The sequence below is a fragment of the Nerophis ophidion genome, linkage group LG20 (genome assembly GCF_033978795.1).
Source record: "Nerophis ophidion isolate RoL-2023_Sa linkage group LG20, RoL_Noph_v1.0, whole genome shotgun sequence".
Classification (NCBI taxonomy): Eukaryota; Metazoa; Chordata; class Actinopteri; order Syngnathiformes; family Syngnathidae; genus Nerophis; species Nerophis ophidion.
In genome coordinates, this window is record NC_084630.1 from 43,506,203 (window position 1) to 43,532,948 (window position 26,746).

The following is a 26,746-nucleotide window of genomic DNA, read 5'->3' on the forward strand; positions in this document are numbered from 1 at the left end:
TCTTCCTGCTGATCACCGGCTTGATAGCCAGGCATGCACTCTGTGTCACACAAGCAGCGAGCAGCACAGCCCTCAGTCACATCTCAAGAGACCCGAAGTTGGTTGTCAGTCCCAACAAATCTCACTTGTGCTCGCTTAATGTCCGTCGTTCCAGCATAGCCACGGAACTGCCAAGGGAAAAGCTACGTTTTGACACATCGGAGCGAGCAGGTAACATTTTCGCGGTAACATTCAAGAAAATGCTAGCTGGCTTAGCTCTGCTTATAGCTGCCCGACGGCTCTGTTATGAATATTAATGCGCTCTGTTTGCTGTCTTAGTGGCAGTGATTTCGGTTTATAACCCGAGCCGCGGACAAAGCGCTGATACGATAGTAAACATAAGATTGCCTTCGACTGTGTTTTTGCTCTGTAAGTTACGTATTAACGGTTATAACGACGCTAAGCTAGTTCGCTAGACATTTACGCTCAGATTGTCCGGGCCTCTCATGCTGTAAGAGTAAAATGTAATCTTCATTGACTATTTAAAGTGGATATTTACTGTAAAATGTGTGTGTTGGGATCCTGGGAGATAAAACATGAATGGCGATGCTGAACTGCGTCAATACGCACCCATCACTCTATCCATTTTTTTTACCGCTTGTCCCTTTCGGGGTCACGGAGCCTATCCTAGCTGCTTTCAGGCGGAAGGCAGGGTACACCCTGGACAAGTCACCACATCATCGCAGGGCCAACACAGATAGACAGACAACATTCACACTCACATTCACACACTAGGGACCATTTAGTGTTGCCAATCAACCTATCCCCAGGTGCATGTCTTTGGAAGTGGGAGGAAGCCGGAGTACCCGGAGGGAACCCACGCATTCACGGGGAGGACATGCAAACTCCACACAGAAAGATACACTTTAATTCTGTATTCACATGAATGTGATCCATTCTATCCATCCATCCATTTCCAACCGCTTATTCCCTTTGGGGTCGCGGGCAACGCTGGAGCCTATCTCAGCTACAATCAGACGGAAGGCAGGTTACACTCTGGACAAGTCACCACCTCATCACAGGGCCAACACAGATAGACAGACAACATTCACACTCACATTCACACACTAGGGACCATTTAGTGTTGCCAATCAACCTATCCCCAGGTGCATGTCTTTGGAAGTGGGAGGAAGCCGGAGTACCCGGAGGGAACCCACGCATTCACGGGGAGGACATGCAAACTCCACACAGAAAGATACACTTTAATTCTGTATTCACATGAATGTGATCCATTCTATCCATCCATCCATTTCCAACCGCTTATTCCCTTTGGGGTCGCGGGCAACGCTAGAGCCTATCTCAGCTACAATCAGACGGAAGGCAGGTTACACTCTGGATAAGTCACCACCTAATCACAGGGCCAACACAGATAGACACCATTCACACTCACATTCACACACTAGGGCCAAATTAGTGTTGCCAATCAACCTATCCCCAGGTGCATGTCTTTGGAGGTGGGAGGAAGCCAGAGTACCTGGAAGGAACCCATGCAGTCACTGGGAGGACATGCAAACTCCACAGAGAAAGATCCCAAGCCCGGGATTGAACCAAGGACTACTCCGGACCTTCGTATTGTGAGGCAGACGCACTAACCCCTCTTTCCACCGTGCTGCCCTGATCCATTCTAGTAGTTCCTTTATGGAAACGGATGTTCGCATATTGGACGCCTTGCTCGTGCATCCTGTACTGTATTCCATGAGGACTAGAGCCTATCTAAGCTGCATTCGGGCGGAAGTCAGGGTACACCCTGGACAAGTCGCCATATCATCTCAGGGCTAACATAGATAGACAAACAACATTCACACTCACATTCACACACTAGGGCCAATTTAGCGGTGCCAATCAACCTATCCCCAGGTGCATGTCTTTGGAGGTGGGAGGAAGCCGGAGTACCCGGAGGGAACCCACGCAGTCACGGGGAGAACATGCAAACTCCACACAGAAAGATCCCCTTCAATTCAGTATTCACATGAATGGGATCCATTCTATCCATCCATCCATTTCCTACCGCTTATTCCTTTTGGGGTCGCGGGCAGCGCTGGAGCCTGTCTCAGCTACAATCAGACGGAAGGCAGGTTACACTCTGGACAAGTCACCACCTCATCACAGGGCCAACACAGATAGACAGACAACATTCACACTCACATTCACACACTAGGGCCAAATTAGTGTTGCCAATTAACCTATCCCCAGGTGCATGTCTTTGGAAGTGGGAGGAAGCCAGAGTACCTGGAAGGAACCCATGCAGTCACTGGGAGGACATGCAAACTCCACAGAGAAAGATCCCAAGCCCGGGATTGAACCAAGGACTACTCCGGACCTTCGTATTGTGAGGCAGACGCACTAACCCCTCTTTCCACCGTGCTGCCCTGATCCATTCTAGTAGTTCCTTTATGGAAACGGATGTTCGCATATTGGACGCCTTGCTCGTGCATCCTGTACTGTATTCCATGAGGACTAGAGCCTATCTAAGCTGCATTCGGGCGGAAGTCAGGGTACACCCTGGACAAGTCGCCATATCATCTCAGGGCTAACATAGATAGACAAACAACATTCACACTCACATTCACACACTAGGTCCAATTTATTGTTGCCAATCAACCTATCCCCAGGTGCATGTCTTTGGAAGTGGGAGGAAGCCGGAGTACCCGGAGGGAACCCACGCAGTCACGGGGAGGACATGCAAACTCCACACAGAAAGATACACTTTAATTCTGTATTCACATGAATGTGATCCATTCTATCCATCCATCCATTTCCAACCGCTTATTCCCTTTGGGGTCGCGGGCAACGCTAGAGCCTATCTCAGCTACAATCAGACGGAAGGCAGGTTACACTCTGGATAAGTCACCATCTAATCACAGGGCCAACACAGATAGACACCATTCACACTCACATTCACACACTAGGGCCAAATTAGTGTTGCCAATCAACCTATCCCCAGGTGCATGTCTTTGGAGGTGGGAGGAAGCCAGAGTACCTGGAAGGAACCCATGCAGTCACTGGGAGGACATGCAAACTCCACAGAGAAAGATCCCAAGCCCGGGATTGAACCAAGGACTACTCGGGACCTTCGTATTGTGAGGCAGACGCACTAACCCCTCTTTCCACCGTGCTGCCCTGATCCATTCTAGTAGTTCCTTTATGGAAACGGATGTTCGCATATTGGACGGCTTGCTCGTGCATCCTGTACTGTATTCCGTGAGGACTGGAGCCTATCTAAGCTGCAGTTGGGCGGAAGTCAGGGTACACCCTGGACAAGTCGCCATATCATCGCAGGGCCGACACAGATAGACAGACAACATTCACACTCACATTCACACACTAGTGTTGCCAATCAACCTATCCCCAGGTGCATGTTTTTTTGGAGGTGGGAGGAAGCCGTAGTACCCGGAGGGAACCCACGCAGTCATGGGGAGGACATGCAAACTCCACACAGAAAAAGATCCCCTTCAATTCAGTATTCACATGAATGTGATCCATTCTAGTAGTTGCTTCATAGAAACAGTTGTTCTTATATTGGACGCCTTGCTCGTGCATCCTGTACTGTATTCCGGGAGGACTGGAGCCTATCCCAGCTGCATTCGGGTGGAAGGTGGGGTTTACACCCTGGACAAGTCTCCACCTCATCGCAGGGCCAACACAGCTAGACGGACAACATTCACACTCACTAGGGCCAATTTAGCGGTGCCAATCAAGCTATCCCCAGGTGCACGTCCTTGGAGGTGGGAGGAAGCCGGAATACCCGGAGGGGAACTCAAGCAGTCACGGGGAAAACATGCAAACACTACACAGAAAGATCCCGTTCAATTCAGTATGTGATTAATTATCGTACTTTCTTTATAAAAACGGATGTTTGCATATTGGACGGCTTGCTCGTGCATCCTGTACTGTATTCTGTGAGGACTGGTAAAGTTAACAATGTGATGAGTGTGCTACACAAACAACGTTGTGGTTCTGTGCTGCAGGATGGAGTGGCAACCAGATGAACAAGGTCTGCAGCAAGTGCTCCAGCTACTCAAGGACTCCCAGTCTCCAGACACAGCCACACAGAGAGCTGTGCAAGAAGTATCCTTACAGACGCTATGTCCAAGGTGGGAAATAGAAGAGCATAATCCTTGATTTGGTTGTAAGGCTGGTCTTCAAGAATACAGCAACCATGCAAGGTATGTGGGGGTTTGTGAGCTTTTGCAATGTGTCTGGTTGAGCTCCTTAACGCAGCCTGCAGAAATTGGAGCAACTTAACCAATTTCCAGATTTCAACAACTATCTCATCTTTGTCCTGACAAGCCTCAAATCTGAGGGTGCGTAATCTCAACTAATTTTGCCACCGCAGTATTGTTGTATGCTATTATGGATTTTAGTTCATTGATGTTGTATTTTTTCCCCTGTAGACGAGCCCACTCGATCTCTCAGTGGCCTGATACTGAAGAACAATGTAAAGGCTCACTACCAGAACTTCCCTCCCAATGTGGCTGACTTTATCAAACGAGAATGCCTCAACAACATCGGAGACCCTTCGCCCCTTATCAGAGCTACAATTGGTGAGTGCTGTGAGAGGGAAAGAAAGATAGCGTAGCCATTGTGAGTCAGAGTGCTATGTAGGTGGATACATTTTTGCAGGTAATGTGGTAGTGTAACCATTTTTTTTAAATAATATGCTCTGAAATATAGAAACCTTGTATTTGTGTCTAATGCTTGTATTCCTGCCATCAAGGTATCCTGATCACTACCATTGCCTCCAAAGGCGAGCTGCAGACCTGGCCTGAACTGTTGCCGCAGCTGTGCAATTTACTGAACTCGGAGGACTACAACACTTGTGAGGTCAGACTGGCATGGTCGCATATACAATGAAAGTTTTTGTCACAGTGGGTAGATATGTCAATTGTGTGTGGGGTTTTGTGAATCAATCTTTCAGGGGTCTTTCGGAGCTTTGCAGAAGATCTGTGAAGACTCGTCAGAGTTGTTGGAGAGTGATGCACTGAACAGGCCACTCAACATCATGATTCCCAAGTTCCTGCAGTTTTTTAAGCACTGCAGCCCAAAGATCAGGTTGGTTGCAACCGTTTCAATGTGTCTTTGTTAATGGGATCATTTCAAGCAAATCCAAATTTTTTTTACCTGAATTTGGAATTCCCAGAACTCACAGATTCTTGTAATCAAACCATGGAGCCATGGCTGAGATTTAAAAAAGAAAATTTTTCTTTCAAACTTGCTCCAAATGAGCCATTTAGAATTTGAGACTTAAGTTGTGAATGTATATGGTACAGGTAGAGGTTTACCCTAAAAGTTTTGCACGAGGTTGCCATTTATATCCAATTGGTAGTCCGGCGATGTAGTATAAAAGTTCCTTATTTTTCTCTATTCTCTTGTTGTGGGGCAGACTGGCCCATACATGCACATGCATGCTAAAATCCTCCATTGTTGACATTATCTAATAAAAAATAATCTATAGTTTTAACTAGGGTTGTCAAGTTATTTTTAAAAAATCAGATTAATCATACTCTAAACCTGTGATAAATCATGATTAGTTATGAGTTATTTGCTTGAATGAATAAAATTGGCTGAAGAAAATACCCCAATATTTGGGTACACATGCAATTTGGTAGTCAATGTCATACAGGTATGCTTTCTAAATGTTTTATTGAACTGCAAGTCATTGATTTGCTAAAAACTCAGTGACAGGAATAGATAGAATGGAATAGAAAGTACTTTATTGATCCCTGGGGGAAGTTCAGCACCACAGTTCGCTCACAATAGACAATAATAATAATAAATAATATACAACATATATATATAATATATGAATAATATAAATATATTCTACATATATTCTACATTTAAGTTCAGTCAAGGAACATATGCATTATATAGTCTGATGGCTGTCGGTATGAAAGACCTCCTGTGTGGTTCCGTGTTACATTTTGGGAGTAAGTATAGTAAAAATTAAGTGCACATTTTAAAAGTCTTTGAAGTTGGCAATAATCTTGCAAACAAGGTACAGTTACTACCGATAATTAATAATGAAGTTAACACACTTATAAACAACTTCACATTGGTGCACCATTTACTTTTCTGTATTTTAAACCGTTGTTGAAGCAAACAAGTTTCTTTGCCTTTTTCAGATGACAATGCTGATCTCTTTTTTTAGTCAAATGCGACCACGGCTCTTTGTGATTACTTACAGATGTCCAATGTTCTCCAGGAAGCCAAATAAATGCACATTCAGTCTGTAGTTGCAAGTTTCTGCTCCTGTTTTTGCAATACAGTTGGTTTATCCTTGATGTAATTGTGCCTCGGATCAGTTTAAAAAACATCTTCTTGCAGGACTTGATGATGTTAGATGTCCTACATGCGATGGCTGTCCCTTTTCGCAAAGGCATATGTTTAACTTAGTTGTGCTACTTTACTTGACAACATTGAATCAGTAAACTTTTCTGGCGTAGCGTTTTCCTTTGCTTGTTGTGCATGTATGTAGCTATCGGCCTTGGGCGCACCAGTCACTGCTCACTGAGGACGGTGACTGCTGTTTGCTTTCACCTGAGAATCTCCAAGACACGAAAAAGTGTCCAATATCACCGGGAAAAGTCACTAGATCTGTTGCTAGTAGCTGTTCATAAAAAAAGTTGCCAAGAAGGTTGGCAACACTGCAGATACGCCATCCGAGTATGTGTTTTGCTTGAAGATGGTATTTTAAACTTGATGTGCGCCGATGATAAAACCGTTTGTTGCAGCAAAACCAACAAGTTACTTTAGTTCTGTTTTGAAGTAAAATGGCCCAGCCCTTTTTTCAATCACAGACAGTGTAAAAAATGTTCACGTCTTCCGGTTTAAGTCTTAACCCGGAAAACAATATATATTTTTTTCATATCTGATGATTTATTTATTTATTTTTTGTTGTCCTTTCCAGCCACCCAGGCAAATTATACTGTTGATGTAGATGCCCATATTTGCTCTACAGATTTACTTTGCAAAAGAGAAGTGTGGGATACTTCTCTTGTTGCATTATTTGAATTCCAACTTTATTAAATGGTTTTGTATTAATGTTGGGCACAGAAGAAGAAAAAGTAGAGGAAGACTGAGGGGGAAATTGTGGGGACAAGAGGGGGATAAGACAGAGACATTAACAGAACATCAGCCAATAAGATATGTACAGCGCAGTTAGTGAAGTAAATATTAATAACACAGAAATTACAAACATTATTGCACTACAAATGGAGCAATAAAAATAGCAATAGAAATAGCACTGTTGATCATGAATAATTACCTCTATTAACAATACAATTGTTTCAAATGCAACATTACATATATGTAATAATAACTTGATTTAAAAAAAAAAAAAAGTAGAAAAATTGAGGGAAAGAAAGAGAAAGGGAACTTTATTTGTTTTGTAGATTGTTAAAATAACAATAAGCTTTAAGGTAAAGCTTTGACAGTGTGCCGTGTTTTACCCTGTTTTCCCTAGGGGAACAATGTTGGTATATATTTGATAAAACGTGATCATATTTATGAGTGTAGGTATACATACAGTATGTGCTTGTGTATGTTTTTTACAGTGAATGTGTGGGGATGTATGAACCGTGAGTGTGTATGTCTGTACTATATTTAAATCGATGCAAAATTTTGATAATCGCATTACTATTACATGTTATGTAGAGAAAGAGGAAGTGTTTTAAATGTAGAAAAAAACCCAACATGATATCACCCTTTTAAAAGCATTTCTTCACACTGGTGCTTAACATTCACGAAAATGCTTGAATTTTAGTTAGGGCTGTGAAAGTTAGCAAGTGCGATTAACCGCACAAAAATATTGCATTAATCAAGTGTAAACACAGATTAATCATGCAATTTATTTTGACCGTATATGCTTTGTTACTTTAACAGCGGATGGTTACCTGAAAGGCGGGGCGGGTTGTTACATGGTCAGACGGATCAGGTCAACGCATACGTCAGTGCAAAGATGGTAAAGGGACGGCGTGGCGCAGTGGGAGAGTGGCCGTGCGCAACCCGAGGGTGATTGGTTCAAATCCCACCTAGAACCAACCTCGTCACGTCTGTTGTGTCCTGAGCAAGACACTTCACCCTTGCTCCTGATGGGCGCTGGTTGGCGCCTTGCATGGCAGCTCCCTCCATCAGTGTGTGAATGTGTGTGTGAATGGGTAAATGTGAAAGTAGTGTCAAAGCGCTTTGAGTACCTTGAAGGTAGAAAAGCGCTATACAAGTACAACCCATTTATTTATTTATAAAGAAAAAAAGAGGGTTATACTTGCATAGCGCTTTTGTACCTTTTTTAAGGAACTCAAAACGCTTTGATACTATTTTTACATTCACCCATTCATGATGATCAAGATGGGTGAGGAAACCCCTACTGGTGAAAACTAGGTCCAACGGGACCTAATTATGCAGCCCTAATCACAATTCAAATGTGTGGTTGATCTGATTAAAAAAATACTTTCACCAATAATTTTAATGTTAAGATAAATAAAACTGGATCAAAATGTCTGTCACAAAGTATAACTACAGTAATATGATCTATTGTCCTTCTCTTGGTGAATTCCAGTTTGTAGTGTGTCTTTTAATATGATAATTGTACATTAAAAGTGTTTCTCCTATCATTATGAATTTGTCTATACTTAAAGCCTGTATTAAACCCCGACATTTTCATCCTTCAGGTCCCACGCTATTGCATGCGTGAACCAGTTCATAATTGGTCGAGCTCAGGCTCTGATGGATATTATTGACACTTTCATTGAGGTGGGTATTTTTATATTTATTTATTTTTATTTTTATAACTTGTATAATTTTCCACTTTTTACTAACTTTATTGTAAAAACAAATGATGTTCCGTTCGATTTCGAACTAGTATCATCTCTAGCCTACAGCAGACAGAACAGTAGAAAAGAAAAAACATGCATTATAAAGAACTGTTGGACATTTGGGGAGAGAAATATAATGCAGGATTGCGGTTGGTAATCAAGTATATGCATAAAAAATCGGCTTAACCCCAAAAATCAAGAACTATTAATTTGATTTCTTGTTGCAAGGTTTTTGTAGACTTTCCAGTAAGTATTGCTGCTCCTAGAAAAAGTTTTACACGGATTGACTTGATGGATTATGCTTGTTATAATTATATTTTCTTTGACCCAATCAAAAAAATCAGTTCCCAAGCTAAATCTGCGTGTTTAGCCGTTGTTACTGGTTTGAAGACTATGAGGAGATAATGGTAAGGTGGCTAAACTACATTCATGTTACAAGATTGGCCCATGTTTTCATCAAAGCATTTGTTGCTCTGCAAATGCGCAAATAACTTTGGCTGCTCCTGTCATAAAAATATGTGGCTTGTCATTTGTGAGCAAAGAAACAGCATTTTAAATTTGTTGCAGCAGATTTAAATACCAAAATGTCTACTTTTTTTAAGTACAAACTTCATGGATACGCAAATGTTGTCAAATATGTTACAATTTGACCCAGATTAAATTATAACTTAAGTCATTCACTGTACAACAACACACAAAAGATGTATGATTAATGGTTAAAAAAAATTAAATATTGTTCAACAATAAGATAAATATAGACAATAAATATTTTCTTTTATCCCTGTAGTTATCTTGCACATTAGGAGTGTTACAAAGGAAGGAGAAACAATGTTAATTGCTCCACTGAGTGTTTTATTATGTATAATTTCACTTCACTTACTTTTCCTTTGGCGTGCTGCCCTCAGAAGAGTCCCTCATGACATAATGGCATTACTAAGTTAACTACATAGAACAATGGTGATGTCCTATGAGTGTTTCCCACAGGTCAGGCATCTATTTGTGGTGGTGTGGTCGGGCGGCTGGGGGTGGGGAGACGGGGGGTGTGACAGCGGCGATGACCAAGAAGAACGCGGAGTTGAAATACAATTACAACACTTTATGTACATATTTATAGAATATTTACATATTTATATAATATGTAACTACAAGCTCCATTCACAGAGTCCCATTGCTTTTATGAGCGGTCAAACGAATCAAAAGCCGGGGGAAAAAAATAAAAATAAATGTTTATTTTTTATTTTTATTTTATTAATTTTTTTATGTGTGGCGGCCGTAATTCTTTCGTGGCGGGCCGCCGCAAATAAATGAATGTGTGGGAAACCCTGCCTATTATTTCACATATGTATATGCACATACATAACAAATTCTACTTTTCTTTTTGTACAATTATAATAATTAGTGATAGTGCGTTCGTAAATTAAAAACGTCTTTAATCGTTGACTATCCATGTTAATCCAATTATAGAAACACACTGAATATCTTTTATAAAGTGTAAGAAATAGAAATAACTACAGTATTTTGTGTAGTGCTCCCTCCGCTGCATGAGTTCACACCACTGATTTGTGGGTGTTAGTGTGTGAATGTGTTTTGCACCACTACTTTTGTTTCACTGCAGCAAAACTGTGATTCATCCATCCATCCATTTTCCACTGCGTCATGTTGTATGCAAGAAAAAAAAATAAGTGGGTATAACTGCTGTGATGTCTGTGACTTTAAATTTGCTGGTGCAAGCTTACACTGTACCTGTTTTTATGCTTAAAAAGTCCAGTGCGGCTTTTGTGACCAAATATCTTTATTTATATATAATTTATTTTTTCCTTCCTTCATAAGCTGCTCCTCTTTAGAACCTCATCCAATAATTTACTCTCTTTCTCTCTCCTTGTCTCTTTCCTATCCAGAGTCTCTTTGCACTGGCAGGTGATGAGGACAGTGAGGTGCGCAAGAATGTCTGCCGGGCCCTAGTAATGCTGCTGGAAGTCCGCATTGACCGCCTCATCCCGCACATGCACAGCATCATCCAGGTAAGGATGTGACCTTCGTTAACCTCAGATGGCTTTCTCTTGCTCTTCACAATCATCATCATCCTCCTCTCGTTGTTTACCCTTCAGTACATGCTGCAGCGGACCCAAGACCCAGATGAGAATGTGGCTTTGGAGGCCTGTGAGTTCTGGCTGACTTTGGCTGAACAGCCCATCTGTAAAGAGGCCCTGTCTGGCCACTTGCTCCAGTAAGTTCTCACATGCCAGCAGCTCAATGGACTGGATTAATGTCATAACAAAGAACTCCACACGTCTCATATGCATAACAACAGCTAAGAATTGTGCTCTGCTGTCTTTTTAGACTCATCCCAATATTGGTGAATGGGATGAAATACTCTGAGATTGATATAATTCTTCTTAAGGTGAGGCCATTAACCCCATGAAAATACCCTCCGCTGCCTACTCCTTTTTATCCTTGTTCATCAAATGCTCTGTTGTCCTCCAGGGTGACGTAGAGGAGGATGAAGCAGTTCCAGACAGCGAGCAAGACATCAAACCTCGCTTCCACAAGTCCCGCACGGTCACTCTGCAGCACGAAGGAGGGGATGGGGAGGAGGGCGAGGATATTGACGATGATGATGACGATGATGACGATACTCTGTCTGACTGGAACCTACGTGAGTACTACCTTTCTGGATCATTGTATTTTTCCTCGATTGCTTTTATTCTGTGTGGTACAAAATTGACTAACTCGTATTACGCTTTGACACTATTTCCACATTCACCCATTCACACACACCTTCACACATTATGGTTTCCAGGGATATTTAATATTATTTCAGAGCTAATTATAATTTGATACCTACTTTCAGGGAAATGTTCTGCTGCGGCGCTGGATGTTCTAGCCAATGTGTTTCGAGAGGAGCTGCTTCCTCATCTCCTTCCCCTGCTGAAAGGCCTGCTCTTCCACCCGGACTGGGTCATCAAAGAGTCTGGTATCCTGGTCTTGGGGGCCATAGCTGAGGGTGAGACCTGCTATTGGCATTTTAGTGAATTTGTTTTCCAAACCAAACATTCGTCACACTCAAAGTGAGTACTATGAAATGGATCTGGGTGCTTGTTATTTTTTGGATCAGTTAAACACTGACTTTTTTAGCATGTACAAGTAATGAACCCCTATACCAGTTTATAAACATAAAATACACAAGACTTGGCTGAGTTTGTTGGGAAAGAATTTGGGAACTATGTAGTATTGAGGTCTAACATCAGTCACCTCTGACCTTACAAATGTTTTTCTGGATGAATGCACACAAAATATGCTGTTATACTTGCTGTAAAATGTGGACTGACTGCATTGTTCTTCCATTTAATTTGTTGTTGCTGTGTAGTGGCAGCATGTCCAAATACTTTTGTCCACATTGCGTTTTTTCTAGCTCTTCGAATGTTAACCAGTGAACTGAAGAGATGAATATCTTTGCTGACAATGTACAATTGGTTCTGTGACAGAGCTCTTATCTCAAAACACTCGTAACACAACGTCTTCATTGCAATTAATAGGAATCAATTCAATTGGTACCATACAGCACAATTTGTAAGTGATAAGTTAGATACAAAATATTGTATCGAACTTGAATAAGAAATGTTGTATAAAAACAATAAAATAGAATGTACTGATAAAAACAATGGAAGTTTTTTGATGTAATATTAATATACAACATTCACCTTGGAGAGTAGACTTATATGGTATCTCCTTGCAGCTGCTTCTCTATCAAACACACCAACACAATCCATTTGCATGGATGCATTTCTGCCATTTACAAAATCCGAAACCAGTGAAGTTGGCACGTTGTGAAAATCGTAAATAAAAACAGGATACAATGATTTGCAAATCCTTTCCAACTTAAATTCAATTGAATACACTGCAAAGACAATATATTTAATATTTTAACTGAGAAACAAAAATTTTTTTTGCAAATAATCATTAACTTAAGAATTTAATGGCAGCAACACATTGCAAAGAAGTTGGCGCAGGGGCATTTTTACCAATGTGTTACATCACCTTTCCTTAGAAGCAGCGGCGGCGGCGATGACCAAGAAGAACGCGGACTTGGAATATAATTGAAACACTTTATGTACATATTTATATACATATTTATATAATATTTACATATTTAAATAATACGTAACTACAAGCTCTATTCACAGACAGAGTCCCATTGCTTTTAAGAGCGGTCGAGCGAGTCAAAAGCCGGTAAAAAACCCAAAACCATTTATTTAAAAAAATGTTTTTTTATTTGTGGCGGCCGTAATTTTTTTCGTGGCGGGCCGCCACAAATAAATGAATGTGTGGGAAACCACGCCATCTTTAGCTACAAGTTTATGCTAGTAAGTAAGACTGGATGTTTTGAGTGGATCTTACGGGGTTCACTGTGACATTTGCTACACAAAATAATTGCGTAGATGCTTGTAAATCAAGTTTTTGTTTGGAAATTAAAGATTAACAATTACCCAAGAGACAGCTCTTATCTCACAACACTCCTAAGTTGGGGGACTTCAAGTTTAGGTGTCAATCATTCAATCACTCAAAGTGTACTTATATAGCCACAACGACATCCTCGGCTCAGATCCCACATCAGAGGAAGAAAAAACTCAACCCAGTGATAATGAGAAACCTTGGAAGGGACCGCAGATGTGGAGACCCCCACTTTGGGTGACCGGTTCAATGGATGCCGAGTAGGTACAGTTAATAATGTGAGAGTCATAGTCCAGAGTATAGTGGGGATCTTCTTGCAAGTAGACATCACAAATTGATGCGAAGAGGAGTGGTCCATCTTGGGTCCCGACTTCGAACAGCTAGCACGTCCTCCGTGGCGGCTGATCCGTGGTCACCTGATAACAAGGCAGAGCAAAAAAGAGAGACAACAGACCAACTAGTCTAAAAAGGGGTATATTTAATAGCTAGTGTATGGTTTTAAGATGGGACTTAAATGCTTCTACTGAGGTAGCATCTCTAACTGTAACCGATAGGTTACAATTAGAAAACGCTTTAAAACCCGCAGACTTTTTTTGGGCTCTGAAAATCACAAAAAAGATTTGAACGCAGATTTCTGGCTGGGACATATGGTACAATACAATCAGCAAGATAGGATGAATCCAGACCGTTTAGTATTTGATACGGAAGTAGTAAAACCTTAAAAGTTGCATCTTATGTGCACAGGAAACCAGTGCCGGTGAGCCAATGTAGGCATAATATGATCAAACTTTCTTGTTCTTGTCAAAAGTCTAGCAGCCACATTTTGTACCAACTGTAATCTTTTAATGCTAGACATAGGGAGACCCAAAAACAATACGTTACAGTAATCGCGACGTAGCGAACGCATGAAAAATGATCTCAGCGCCGGTGGTGGACAAAATGGGACACATTTTAGCAATATTACGGAGATAAAAGAAGGCTGTTTTAGTAAAACTCTTTATGTATGACTCAAACGAGAGAGTTGGGTCGAAGATAATCCCAAGACTCTTTACTCAGTCGCTTTAATTGTTTTGTTGTCAAATGTTAAAGCGGTTTTATTAAATATGTGCCGGTGTCGAGCAGGACCTATCATCAGCATTTCCGTTTTCTTAATGACCAGATGCTGAACATCCATTGTTTATTTTCGTTGAGTCCCCACCTCCAGGTGACTACTATCTGGCATGTTGGTCAGCTTAAGGGGCATGTAGAGTTGAGTGTCATCAGCATAACAGTGAAAATACCACAAAGGTACCATTGTATTATATTCAAAGTTCAATGAATCGGTATAATTATGGCTTAAGTGGTATTACAACACCAAATTGTCATAGGTGTTTACAAATTGCCCCTTTAAATGTTCATACTGTTTAGTGTAGATCAGGGGTGCCAAAAACCTTTTTCTTCCAAGGGCGGGTCAAACACAGCCATTGTAATCATGCAGCAGCACCGTAAATGAGCTGTTTAGGCAGTGGAGACCGTCACTTTCCATTGCTGGCAACTAGTTAGTCTTACAGACATGCCAATAATGATTGTGTGAGCCTGAATGAGGTCAGTATGAATATTTAGTACATTTGGGAAGCCAGCGTTTGGTGGGCAAAACAACACATCTCAACAGGCTCCACTTTTGGCATCCCTGGTGTAGGTCGTTGACCAAATGGTACAACAAAATTTGGTTTTGAGAATATTTTTGAGAATATTATATTACTGGCAAGTGAGCAAACTTTTGTATTTCAGAACTATCATTTCTTTTTTCTCCAGGATGCATGCAGGGTATGGTACCTTACTTGCCTGAGCTCATCCCCCACCTCATCCAGTGTCTATGTGACAAAAAGGCCCTCGTTCGTTCCATCGCCTGCTGGACCCTCAGCCGTTACGCTCATTGGGTGGTCAGCCAGCCCCCGGACGCACACCTGAAGCCTCTTATGACAGAGCTTCTCAAACGGATCCTGGATGGCAACAAGAGGGTACAGGAAGCAGCCTGCAGGTACTGATTTAGAATCTTTCAGTATCACAGTTATTGGCCAAGAATGTTTAACATACAAGGAATTTGACTTGGTAGACTGCGATCTCAGTTCAGTTTATTTATTTGTATAGCACATTTAAAATAACCTCAGTTGGCCAAAGGGCTGTACAGACATAAGAAAAAATTTCAAACAAAATAAGGGAACAGAAGGATGAATAAAATACAATAGTAAAATATACCTTTAAAATAAGTCTCTCTGTGTTCAATGTAAACAATAGATATTATCGATTAACTAAAAATACAAACAAGTGCTTAAATAACTAATACGCGCAAGGTAGGGCTGGAAAATTAATCAAATTTTGATTTTTAATGTGGCTTCTCACGATTATGAAAATGCATGCAATTTGCATGCAAATTTCGTAGCTTGTGACATTAAAAAAATATGAGGAGCGAATGAGTGAAGAAAGAGCACGTCTCTGTGACAAGGTTGGGATGTCTAACCTGACTCTCGCCAAATCCCTGTAGTTCGCTGAGCTCCTCACAAGATTCTGGGATCGAGGGCATTGCACACTCCTTCAAGATAACAAAAAAACATCTTGGATCGCCGGGCGGGATTTCATAGAAGTGACGTAGCGCCGAAGCCACTGTTTGATTCAAACAACAATGGCGACCCGCAGCGAGGAGTCGTGTGCTGACATTGATTCTGCTATTGCAACTGTTTGGCGACATCGATCGTCTACTGACATTGCTGCGTCGTTTCAGTAAAAGTTCTCTAACTTTTCGCTCTGTCGTTATCCAATATTTCGGCTGTTCTGTTTTGGATTTCCCAGCATCGCTCTCATCAGCGTCACGGATTGATTTCGATGGGAGTGGTGGAAGTAGCACGTCATTCAAGATAACGGACATGTGGTTTATCCTATCAAATACAATGTTTTTTTTTTTTTTACAAGGCCCCGGAGCTCAGCAAACTACATGGATCTGGCGAGAGTCACATTATGGGATGTCACCATGGTTGCTACTTTTTATTTGACACAACGCTAATATGCCTAATCAACAAAAAAAACCCGTAAAAACTGAATTTGATTGTTTTCTACATTGCTATTGTTATTTAAATGTATTGGTCTTGCTATTATTATAAATATTTTACTTGCTGTCATTTATCCCTTATTCGTTTCTGTTTTTTCAAACCGGTATATTTAAAGTACAGTTTTGGCGGTACAATACATACTCATGTTTTCAAATTAATTAGCAATTGTGTAGTTCATCATAATTATGCTATCAATCAAAATAATCGTGATTATTTATAATTAATTGTCCAGCCCTAGAGCATGGCTAATAAAGTAGTTGTGAATAGAGCAAAAAAGATGAAATCTACATGAGTTAGTACATCTACAGTGACAGATAATCGCTTCTTTAACCCCATGTGCCGCCACTAATTCTGCCTTACCAACCACCTCTTTTTTTAAGTGCTTTTGCCACCCTGGAGGAAGAGGCGTGCACAGAGTTGGTACCTTACTTAAGCTTCATCTTGGACACGTTGGTGTTTGCTTTTGGGAAGTACCAGCACAAGAACCTGCTCATCCTTTATGATGCCATAGGAACACTGGCAGACTCTGTGGGACACCATCTGAACCAGCCTGTAAGCTCCATTGCCCTCACAAAATACTTCTTATTTAGTTTGTAAGCCTCTAAAAGAAAAATTGCACAAGCCAAATCTCTTCTCTTTGTAGGAGTACATCCAGAAGTTGATGCCTCCGCTGATCTCAAAGTGGAATGAGTTGAAGGATGAAGATAAAGATCTATTCCCATTGCTTGAATGTCTGTCATCTGTAGCTACAGCTCTGCAGAGTGGCTTCCTCCCCTACTGTGAGCCCGTCTACCAGCGTTGTGTCACTCTTGTCCAGAAGACTCTGGCACAAGCCATGGTCAGTCGCGCCCACATTCATTGACGTTTTCAAAAAAAAAAGTTGTGTATGTTGTGAGTTTGTTGCCATTATAGGATTTTCTAATTTTTCCATATGTTTGTGTCTTAGATGTACAGTCAGCAGCCAGATCAGTATGAGGCACCTGACAAAGACTTCATGATCGTGGCTCTGGATCTCCTGAGCGGCCTGGCTGAGGGACTGGGCGGTCATGTGGACACGCTTGTATCTCGCAGCAACATCATGACTCTGCTCTTCCAGTGCATGCAGGCAAGGAGTTGTCATCTACTAAACATGTTGTATCTAGTAAGACAAAGTTGTTAATTTTCCCTCTGTCAACTACAATGTTTATCGGTATAAAACGGCCACGTTCTAAAGCAATGCAAATTGCAACCATAAGAGTAACACCATTTCTGTCAAATCAGAATTTATGATCCATCTCTTGTATTAGATATGATTGGAATTAAAGACCACATTTTGTCAGACCAAATATGCTTTTAGTTCAGTTCAATTCACCATTTTATTTTGAACACAACAAACACAATTTTTTCTACACATTTTTGCAACATTGGAAAACATTAGTAAAACAGAGGCTTCTCAGAGGGTGAAATAACTCCTGGAAATTACTGGCTTAAAGGAGCCAAAGGTATAGATCAATGGTTCCCAAACTTTTGCAGGCTGGCGCCCCCTTGGCTCCCCACAGACACATATGGAAACAAACACCTCTTTCTTGATATTTGGTATGCTGCAATCTGAAAAGAGAAAGGTTAAACATAAATGTGTATTTCACAAATAAAACCCAATTTAGTAAACCAATGTATTTTTTAGCAGTTTTAACTGTTTCAGCAACATAGAATGGTAAATAAACATTCCACCAGTAACCTTCATTGTCTCACACACGTTCTGGCGAGTCCCCAATTTCATGTTGACTTGAACTCAAGATGATGTTGACCGCCAGAATGCGGTTTTTATTATAAGATAAAATTCTGAACATTACAAGCTTGAAATTACAAACCTAAGCTTTTGCTTTTGTAGTCCATACTGTCGGATCTGACTGGGCCAGAGCGGCGTGTGGTAACCGGACCCTGATGCGTCGTCCACTGACTCGTCCTGCTGCACGTGTTGTGTACAAATCGTCAAACAAACGTTCGAACTTCTGACTTCGACTTCGGACTGCCGCCCCCCTACCGCCCCCTTCTTCCTCACCGCCCCCCCAGATCTTTCCACCGCCCCCAGGGGGGCGGTACCGCCCACTTTGGGAACCACTGGTATAGATGTATGTGTCCAAGTTAATTACTATCTAATCTAATCTAATGGAAACTGCAGGCTGTGTCTTCTTCTAATTAATTTATTACAGTCTTTGACAAGCTGGGTAATGTTTGCATAAACAACTATCAGAAATGCAGCCAATATTATATGCAGATAATATATCATGAGACAAGCAAATATATATTAAATACAAAGAGGACATAAGTAAAGGAAATTAAATGAGCTCGAATATGCCTACAAATGAGGCATAATGATGCAGTATGTACATACAGCTAGCCTAAATAGCATGTTAGTATTGATTAGCTTGCAGTCATGCACTGACCAAATATGCCTGATTAGCACTCCACATAAGTCAATAACATCATCAAGTCTCACCTTTGTGCAGTCACGCACATCATAAAACGTTGGTGGACAAAATGAGACAAAGGAGGAGTGGCATAAAACATGTCTTTCTGTGGCTGCATCAGCGAAAGTTATACATGTAAACAAACTGTTGCATCACAGTCCACACAACTATGGTGAGTTTATGGACCGCCAAAATTACTAGGACAAAACATCCTTCCATCCATTGTCTACCGTTTGTCCCTTTTTTGGGATCGCGGGGGGTGCTGGAGCCTATCTCAGCTGCATTCGGGCTGAAGGCGGTGTACACCCTGGACAAGTCGCCACCTCATCGCAAGGGGACAAAACAGCGCTCGCCAAATGTTCTCATCAGTTAACAATGAACACAAACATATCAAACAGTGTGCTTTCTAAACATTACATAGGTTGATGTCATGTTTGTCCTACAGAAACCATATTAAAACAATATTCGCAAATTTTCATACATTTTTGAAAAAGCTCCAGGGAGCCACTAGGGCGGGGCTAAAGGGCCAACCCCTATCTAGACAATACAAACAAAAAACATCTTCAATACATCTGGAAAGTATTTACAGCCCTTCACTTTTTCCACATTTTTTCTTTACAGACTTATTTCAGAATGGAATAAGCTCATTTTTGTGCTCATATTTCGGCAGAAAAATACCTCATAATGACAATGTGAAAGTTTTTTTTAATATTGCAAATTAAATTAAATTAAAAAACTTTTTTAAAAAATCACATATACATAAGTATTCAGACCCTTTGCTCAAACTTTGTCAATACATCTTTGGCAGCAATTACCACCTCAAGTCTTTTTGAATATGATGCCACAAGTTTGACACTCGTATCCAACAGCTCCATCAGATTGATACATTTTATGATATGTATGATAGATGGATAGATAGATAGATAGATAGTACTTTATTGAATGACTTTATAAAGTCTATTTGTGTGTTCCTGATACCCAATATTTTTCATTTTTCTCAGTGCACTTTTGTAATGTCCATAACTTTTGTAAGGTGCTCTCGTAAGACTTCCACGTTGTATTTAAGATATCTGCGATTTGATGCTATACAAATGCTGTTGATGTATGTTACGAATAGAAGGGGACCCTTTACTGACCCCTGTGGGACACCATGTACAATACACATGTTTTATGACATGTGTTGACCTATTTGTACAAACTGTGATTGGCATTTTGTCAAATGCAATAGTGTTTTTGCATGTATGTTCACATTTCTCTCTCTTTGTTTCTGTTTGTTTTCCCAGGATACAATGCCCGAAGTAAGACAGAGTTCTTTTGCCCTACTCGGTGACTTGACCAAGGCTTGCTTCCCTCATGTCAAACCATGCATTGGTAATGCATTTATTCCCATATTTCAAAGAGAGTGCCTCCGTTTTTGGTCGTGTCTTGTTTGTTAATCTGCCTCTGTTTCCCCTCAGCTGAATTCATGCCTATTTTAGGAACCAATCTGAACCCAGAGTTCATCTCTGTCTGCAACAATGCGACCTGGGCCATCGGAGAGATCTGTATGCAGATGGGTAAGTTGTAAACAATTTTTTTTTGTGTGAGCCTGGTTAAATTTTAGATGCCTATCGACAGACATGTATTTTAATTTCACACTTTTTCAGGTGTAGAGATGCAACCGTACATTGCTATGGTCCTGAGCCAGTTGGTTGAAATCATAAATCGACCAAACACCCCTAAGACCCTACTGGAGAACACAGGTATATGAGCAGTCAAACACTTAAATTGAAATCCTCTTTTGTTACTGTTCGTTAGTTATTACTGGCCATTTGATGACGACAATGTAGCCGCTAAAGTAGTGTAGTTACTAGGGGTGGGAATCTTTGAGAACCTCATGATTTGATTACAATCATTCATGGTGAGCAGGCATCCATGTTTTAACTTTTGTGCTCTATGAAACCACGAAATGTCCAGACAATTTGTCCCCAGGTGCTGTCTACATGCAGCTCAAAGTAGTGTGTTGTATTTACTATCTTTTCTTTCATATGTATGGGTGAGAGTCTTGTCACACTGTGTGGATATTATTCTCTCTCCTGTTTTATTCATCTACTTGCTAATTTTACTTTGTAATTCTACTTGCTCTTGTTCTTGAAATGCACAAATTATTGTATGAAATAAGGCAACAGTGATTAAACATCTCCCACTGCGTGGCGCAGTGGGAGAGTGGCCGTGCGCAACCCGAGGGTCCCTGGTTCAAATCCCACCTAGTAGCAACCTCGTCACGTCCGTTGTGTCCTGAGCAAGACACTTCACCCTTGCTCCTGATGGGTGCTGGTTGGCGCCTTGCATGGCAGCTCCCTCCATCAGTGTGTGAATGTGTGTGTGAATGGGTAAATGTGGAAGTAGTGTCAAAGCGCTTTGAGTACCTTGAAGGTAGAAAAGCGCTATACAAGTACAACCCATTTATCATTTATTTATTTATTTTATTTAGCCTTTATTTAACCAGGTAATAACCCCATTGAGATCAAAGATCTCTTTTCCGAGGGAGACCTGGCCAAGAGGGCAGCAGCAAGGTTACAATAAAAACAGTAAACAAGACATAAAACATCACATTGACAACATTAAAACTTGCTCACATCACACATGTGCATACAGACAAGGTAGACTGCAGTCCTTTCACAGAAGCTTTAAACTCATTCAATGTAACAAGGTTTTGAAGTTGAATATTCGATTGTAGGTTATTGCAAGCCTTTGGTGCTGAAAACCTAAATACTTTCTTGCCCAGTTCAGCTTTTACTGTGGGGATGACAAATTGAAGAGCATTCATTGAACGCAGATTGTGACTTCCTTGTTTTTTTGTTAAAAGACAAGATAGATTTGCATGAAAACAGATATTGTATACTCTCGGTGTACCCTCAAAAAATTACTTAGTGTTTTTGCGTCCAGAAGAAAGTCACAAAATATGACTCCGACACTGTTTTTAACTTTAATTGCCAAAACATCAATAACACATTACCATACACATTAACACCAGCATGTCGTTAAAATAGTTATTTAACATTTTTGTTTATTTTCAATTACAAAGCTCTCTCGTGTCCCTAATGGCCAAATAGCAAATAATAGAATGTTCTGCCGCGAGTTGTTTAGAAGTTTCACGGCCCATCTTCACAAAGATATTTTCCTCAGGTTAAAAGGTAAAACTTCCATTAAAAGTAAACTGATAATAATGAATAACTATTTATTAGTTCCACTGCAGACAAAGATGTCGATCTTGTGGTTTTCATAATTCTTCAAAAGAAGGTAAATATCCACTCAACGACAGCTGCAGTTGCTCCTTCTGGACATACTGTCCCTTAGTGTTTTGGGAGAAAATTACAAGGCTTGCGCCACCCCCCACAGAAGAACTATAAATCAAACAAGACGCCGTCAGAGGGACGCAAGCTGCGCGACGCCAGAATATATCTCAGCCTTTACTTCTTTTGCTCTCTTCCAGCAATCACCATTGGACGACTTGGCTACGTGTGTCCCCAGGAAGTCGCACCCATGCTGCCACAGTTTATCCGACCTTGGTGAGTCTGTTTGAACTCTAAATTCATGTTTCATTGGCAAGCTGTCGATGCACAGTCAGCATGCGTCTTCTGTGGGCTCGCCACATCACTCTGTGTTCCCTCTTAGCCTCTTTTTCTCACAGCCATCAGCCAAATCATTTAGCAAGAGTTTTCCCATCAGGCATTGCTCATGAATGGGTTGGTTTCTACCACATTCTTTCCACTGCGTCTTTATGAATTAACTCATCACAGCAGTGCACAATTGTATCATTATAAGGGCTACACATTGTATTGTAATAAATATCCATGAAAGTAGTGCGAAATTTGTGTCTCCTCATTTCGGCTGCAGGCCGAGTGCATAGGAGCACTGATGAATGGGCAGCGTGTGCCCCCAACAGAAAAAAAAATAGTTTTTGTGTCTTGTCATTAATTAGTGGGGATTAAAACAGAGAGGCTATGTCTTCTGGAATTTAACTGGTTTAGAGTGGCAAAGGTGGAGTTGTGTGTGTTCGAGTTTCCAGGTCACAGCAGTTTGTCTTTCTATTTGGTGGATTTATTAAGCGATGGTTCCTAGGTGTGGGAATCTTCGGGCACCTAATGATTTGATCTAATTTAGATTCCTGGGGTGACGGCATGGAGATGGTCTAAAATGTATTTTTAAAAATGTTTTTTTTTTTTGGTTTAAAAAAAAAAATCAATTTAGATAACAATCCATCCATCCATCCATTTTCTACCGCTTATTCCCTTTGGGGTCGCGGGGGGCGCTGGTGCCTATCTCAGCTACAATTGGGCGGAAGGCGGTGTACACCCTGGACAAGTCGCCACCTTATCGCAGATAACAATCTCGATTTGAATGTGATTCGATTTCTTTATGCACCCCTAATGCTTCCTCTTTATTTACACACTGTGTCAGTATTTGAGAACAAGTATGAAGTGAAAGAAGAAAGGGAAAACTAAACATGTGTTTGTGGCAGCTTCAGAGATAGTTATGCTGTAGTTTCACCTTGTCTGACAGAAGTGCTGTCGTCGCCATGTCTCTTCTTCGTTCTTCTGCTTCGTCTCTGTTATGTTTTTGGACATTACTACTTGCCGTAGTTTTGAAGCAATGCATAATGGTAATCCGGATGTTGTGTGCCAGTGTTTTTTGATTGATTGATTGAGACTTTTATTAGTAGATTGCACAGTACAGTACATATTCTGTAAAATTGACCACTAAATGGTAACACCCAAATAAGTTTTTCAACTTGTTGAAGTCGGGGGTCCACTTTAATCAATTCATGGTATTATCGTGCCGGCTGGAATAAATACACGCTGAGAAATAGCTCCCTGACTGCCTACTGTATGGGTTATAGATAAACCTATGAATATCAGAGACATATATAATAGTCTCCTTTTCAGGTGAGAGAGGACGCTAAAGGCAGTGCCTTTAAGGCACGCCCCGAATATTGTTGTCCAGGTGGAAATCGGGAGAATGGTTGCCCCGGGATATTTTTGGGAGGGGCACTGAAATGTGTGAGTCTCCTGGGAAAATCAGGAGGGTTGGCAACTATGGTTGGAGGTGGGGGGTTTCTTACAACATGTATGTCTTGCCCAGTGCGCCATTGAAGCTATAACAGCAACTGGCTGCGGCTAATGTTTAGATGCTTATACAACATGCTAATTAGCACTGTTGTGTGGCAGGTGTACATCACTGCGCAACATTCGAGACAACGAGGAGAAAGACTCTGCGTTCCGTGGGATTTGCATGATGATTGGCGTGAACCCTGGCGGTGTAGTGCAGGTGAGATTTAGTTTTTCACAGTTTGTAGACGAGATCCGTCTTCTCTTGAACGTCTTCCGCATCACCACAATTCTTTGTTTGATTTGGATTTTCAGGACTTCATCTTCTTCTGTGACGCAGTCGCTTCTTGGGTGAACCCCAAAGATGATCTGAGAGATATGTTCTACAAGGTAAGGTTTATAATACCTACAACAATAATTTTCAGTTATTACTGTTCATGTCGTTTTCCTCTTTGTAAAGGAAGACTGAATCAAGGAAACTGAGGATGAAAACGTACTAACTGCTTGTTTGTTGCTAGGCAAATGGTTTATTAAGATCTACTACTCAGTGGCCTGGTTGTTAGAGTGTCCGCCCTGAAATTGGTAGGTTGTGAGTTGAAACCCTGGCCGAGCCATACCAAAGACTATAAAAATAGGACCCATTACCTTCCTGTTTGGCACTCAGCATCAAGGGTTGGAATTGGGGGTTAAATCACCAAAATTAATTCCCGGGCGCGGCCATCGCTGCTGCCCACTGCTCCCCTCACCTCCCAGGGGGTGAACAAGGGGATGGGTCAAATGCAGAGGACAAATTTCACCACACCTAGTGTGTGTGTGTGACAATCATTGGTACTTTAACTTAAATCTATTGATGCCTCCATGTGTATTATTTTTTATAAAGTGGCACAAGAGGGTTAATAGTGCTGTTGTAATACATCCACTGTATTTACAAATTAATCCTATGGAAAATATATTACATACAAATGCAGATATGCAGAACTTCCTATTTTGCTTCTTATGCATGTAAACCCAACCTTAGCTGGATTTTATTCATTAGAAATGATCTGTTTTGTCTGTTCCCCTAAACAGATCTTGCATGGTTTCAAGGAGCAGGTTGGAGAGGAGAACTGGCAGCAGTTCTCAGAGCAGTTCCCCCCCCTGCTAAAGGAACGACTGGCAGCCTGCTATGGTGTTTAAAGCCTCCACATGCATCCAAGAGGTAACTCGACTCACATCATTTAATGTCAAAAAATGAGTCCCTTCCTGACGATGAGTACAACCCGATAACCATAAAACAGCACCAACAAGAGAGGTCCTTATAGATTGTGCTTCCATTGGTTGATGTCCTTGTGGAATTGGGAGTATTTTTCTGTTGAAAGAGACCATGATAAGTGCACAAACTGAGGTCCTCAGTCAAGAGGAATGCTCACTGCAACATCTCCACATAGCCAGCAACCCATGGGACTCCAGTTATTTACCTTCAGTTGAAAGATTTTGTTTGTTTCTCACAATGTTGAAGTGGATTTTATTGTCCAATCTAAATCGATGCAATCTGAATAAGACATTGCAGCTTTTTACTCAGCATTCATGATTATTATTGTTTCAGTTAATCAGAGACATTATTCCTTTCATGTTCACCCACATGGATTAATTAATGTGGGGGTGTTAGGGTACAGAATTGTCATGGTTTGATACATAGTTGAATAGGGTTTGTAAAAAAGAAAAAAGTTTGTATATGGAAACAAAAGTCCCTATAAAAAATGAATATGAGTAACAGGTTCCAGCCTTGACAAAAGTCCATATTTCGGAAAATGTTTGTTCACTTTGAACACAATATAAAGTGCACAGTATATCAAACAAACATAACAAGGTGGTGATGGTCAGCTTTCTATTTAATAACAAAGTTAAAACAACATCAGCTAGCTAAACTGTCCTCCTCGTATTCAGCCACCCTGCCGACATGTACACACACGGTCAATAGGTGGACTATTGGTTTGGAATCATAAAACTCCTTCACATTAGCAGTGAGGGCGTTGAAATGATTAGGAATGAAAATAAAATAAAATATACTTGGCGTGTAGCAGAGAGGAGGGGCGAGGCAGTGTGGACAACGCTGTGAACACTTCTTGAACGTATCAAAGCACACATTGCTTGTCCATGGCTTTCTTTGGACAAAAGCTGGAAACATGTTGGAAAAATAAACACTTAAAAAGCCCATAAAGTAGCACAGTAGCTAATTTCTGCAAAACTGAGCTGACAAACAAATAGGCCTCAGTGCGGGGCACAACATGGGCAGATGAAACCTTGGAACACTGAGACAAAGGTCATATACTGAAGCATATTTCTATTATCCGTGTTTCATAAATTGAAACAATTGTCCAATGAGGGGTTCGTATCTCAAACTTCCACCGTACCTTTGTATCAAGTTTAGTTTTCGGTAAAGTAAGGTAACAAAATGCAAAACATAAAACTGCTGGGCTTTTAAATATATTTGTAATTATTACACCATTTTTTTTTTTAGCAATTTAGATACTTTTCTTCATCAAAATGAATTAAATTACATAAATATTGTATAATAACAACGGTACGCAGACACCTGACTAACTAAGCTTTTAAATGCACTCATTTCATATTCTGCATTGTTCTTAAATAAACACACCTTTCCCCGTGCGCTTCCTTCTGTGTGTGCAGGCGAGCCAGCAGGAGGAGGGTGATTGGGAAACTCATCCATCTGTGTATTGCACTGCCCTGATCTGGGGGGAGGGAGAGGGACGCTATTAGCCGCTCCCCCGCATGGACGGCCCCCACGCCCTTATGTGTTTGTCCATAGAGGG

General features: G+C 41.0%; 1 protein-coding gene across 1 annotated transcript; it reads left to right on the forward strand.

Moving 5' to 3' along the window:
• tnpo2b (transportin 2b) lies at positions 1 to 26,746 on the forward strand. Its single transcript, XM_061881304.1, has 24 exons — positions 1 to 210; positions 4,008 to 4,107; positions 4,268 to 4,343; positions 4,434 to 4,583; positions 4,757 to 4,863; positions 4,958 to 5,091; positions 8,712 to 8,793; positions 10,754 to 10,876; positions 10,964 to 11,082; positions 11,196 to 11,256; positions 11,340 to 11,511; positions 11,707 to 11,859; positions 15,102 to 15,327; positions 16,774 to 16,945; positions 17,037 to 17,231; positions 17,340 to 17,498; positions 20,127 to 20,214; positions 20,301 to 20,399; positions 20,490 to 20,585; positions 22,319 to 22,394; positions 24,054 to 24,153; positions 24,249 to 24,323; positions 25,002 to 25,131; positions 26,604 to 26,746. Exons 2-23 carry the CDS (start codon positions 4,009 to 4,011, stop codon positions 25,107 to 25,109), a joined length of 2,670 nt encoding a protein of 889 aa, XP_061737288.1. The 5' UTR covers positions 1 to 210; position 4,008; the 3' UTR covers positions 25,110 to 25,131; positions 26,604 to 26,746.

Coding starts and splice junctions, on each gene's coding strand:
- tnpo2b (XM_061881304.1), top strand. CDS start 4,009: ATGGAGTGGCAACCAGATGAACAAGGTCTGCAGCAAGTGCTCCAGCTA. Junction 17,499..20,126: donor TGCTCTTCCAGTGCATGCAG/GCAAGGAGTTGT, acceptor TTGTTTTCCCAG/GATACAATGCCCGAAGTAAG. Junction 22,395..24,053: donor CCACAGTTTATCCGACCTTG/GTGAGTCTGTTT, acceptor GTTGTGTGGCAG/GTGTACATCACTGCGCAACA.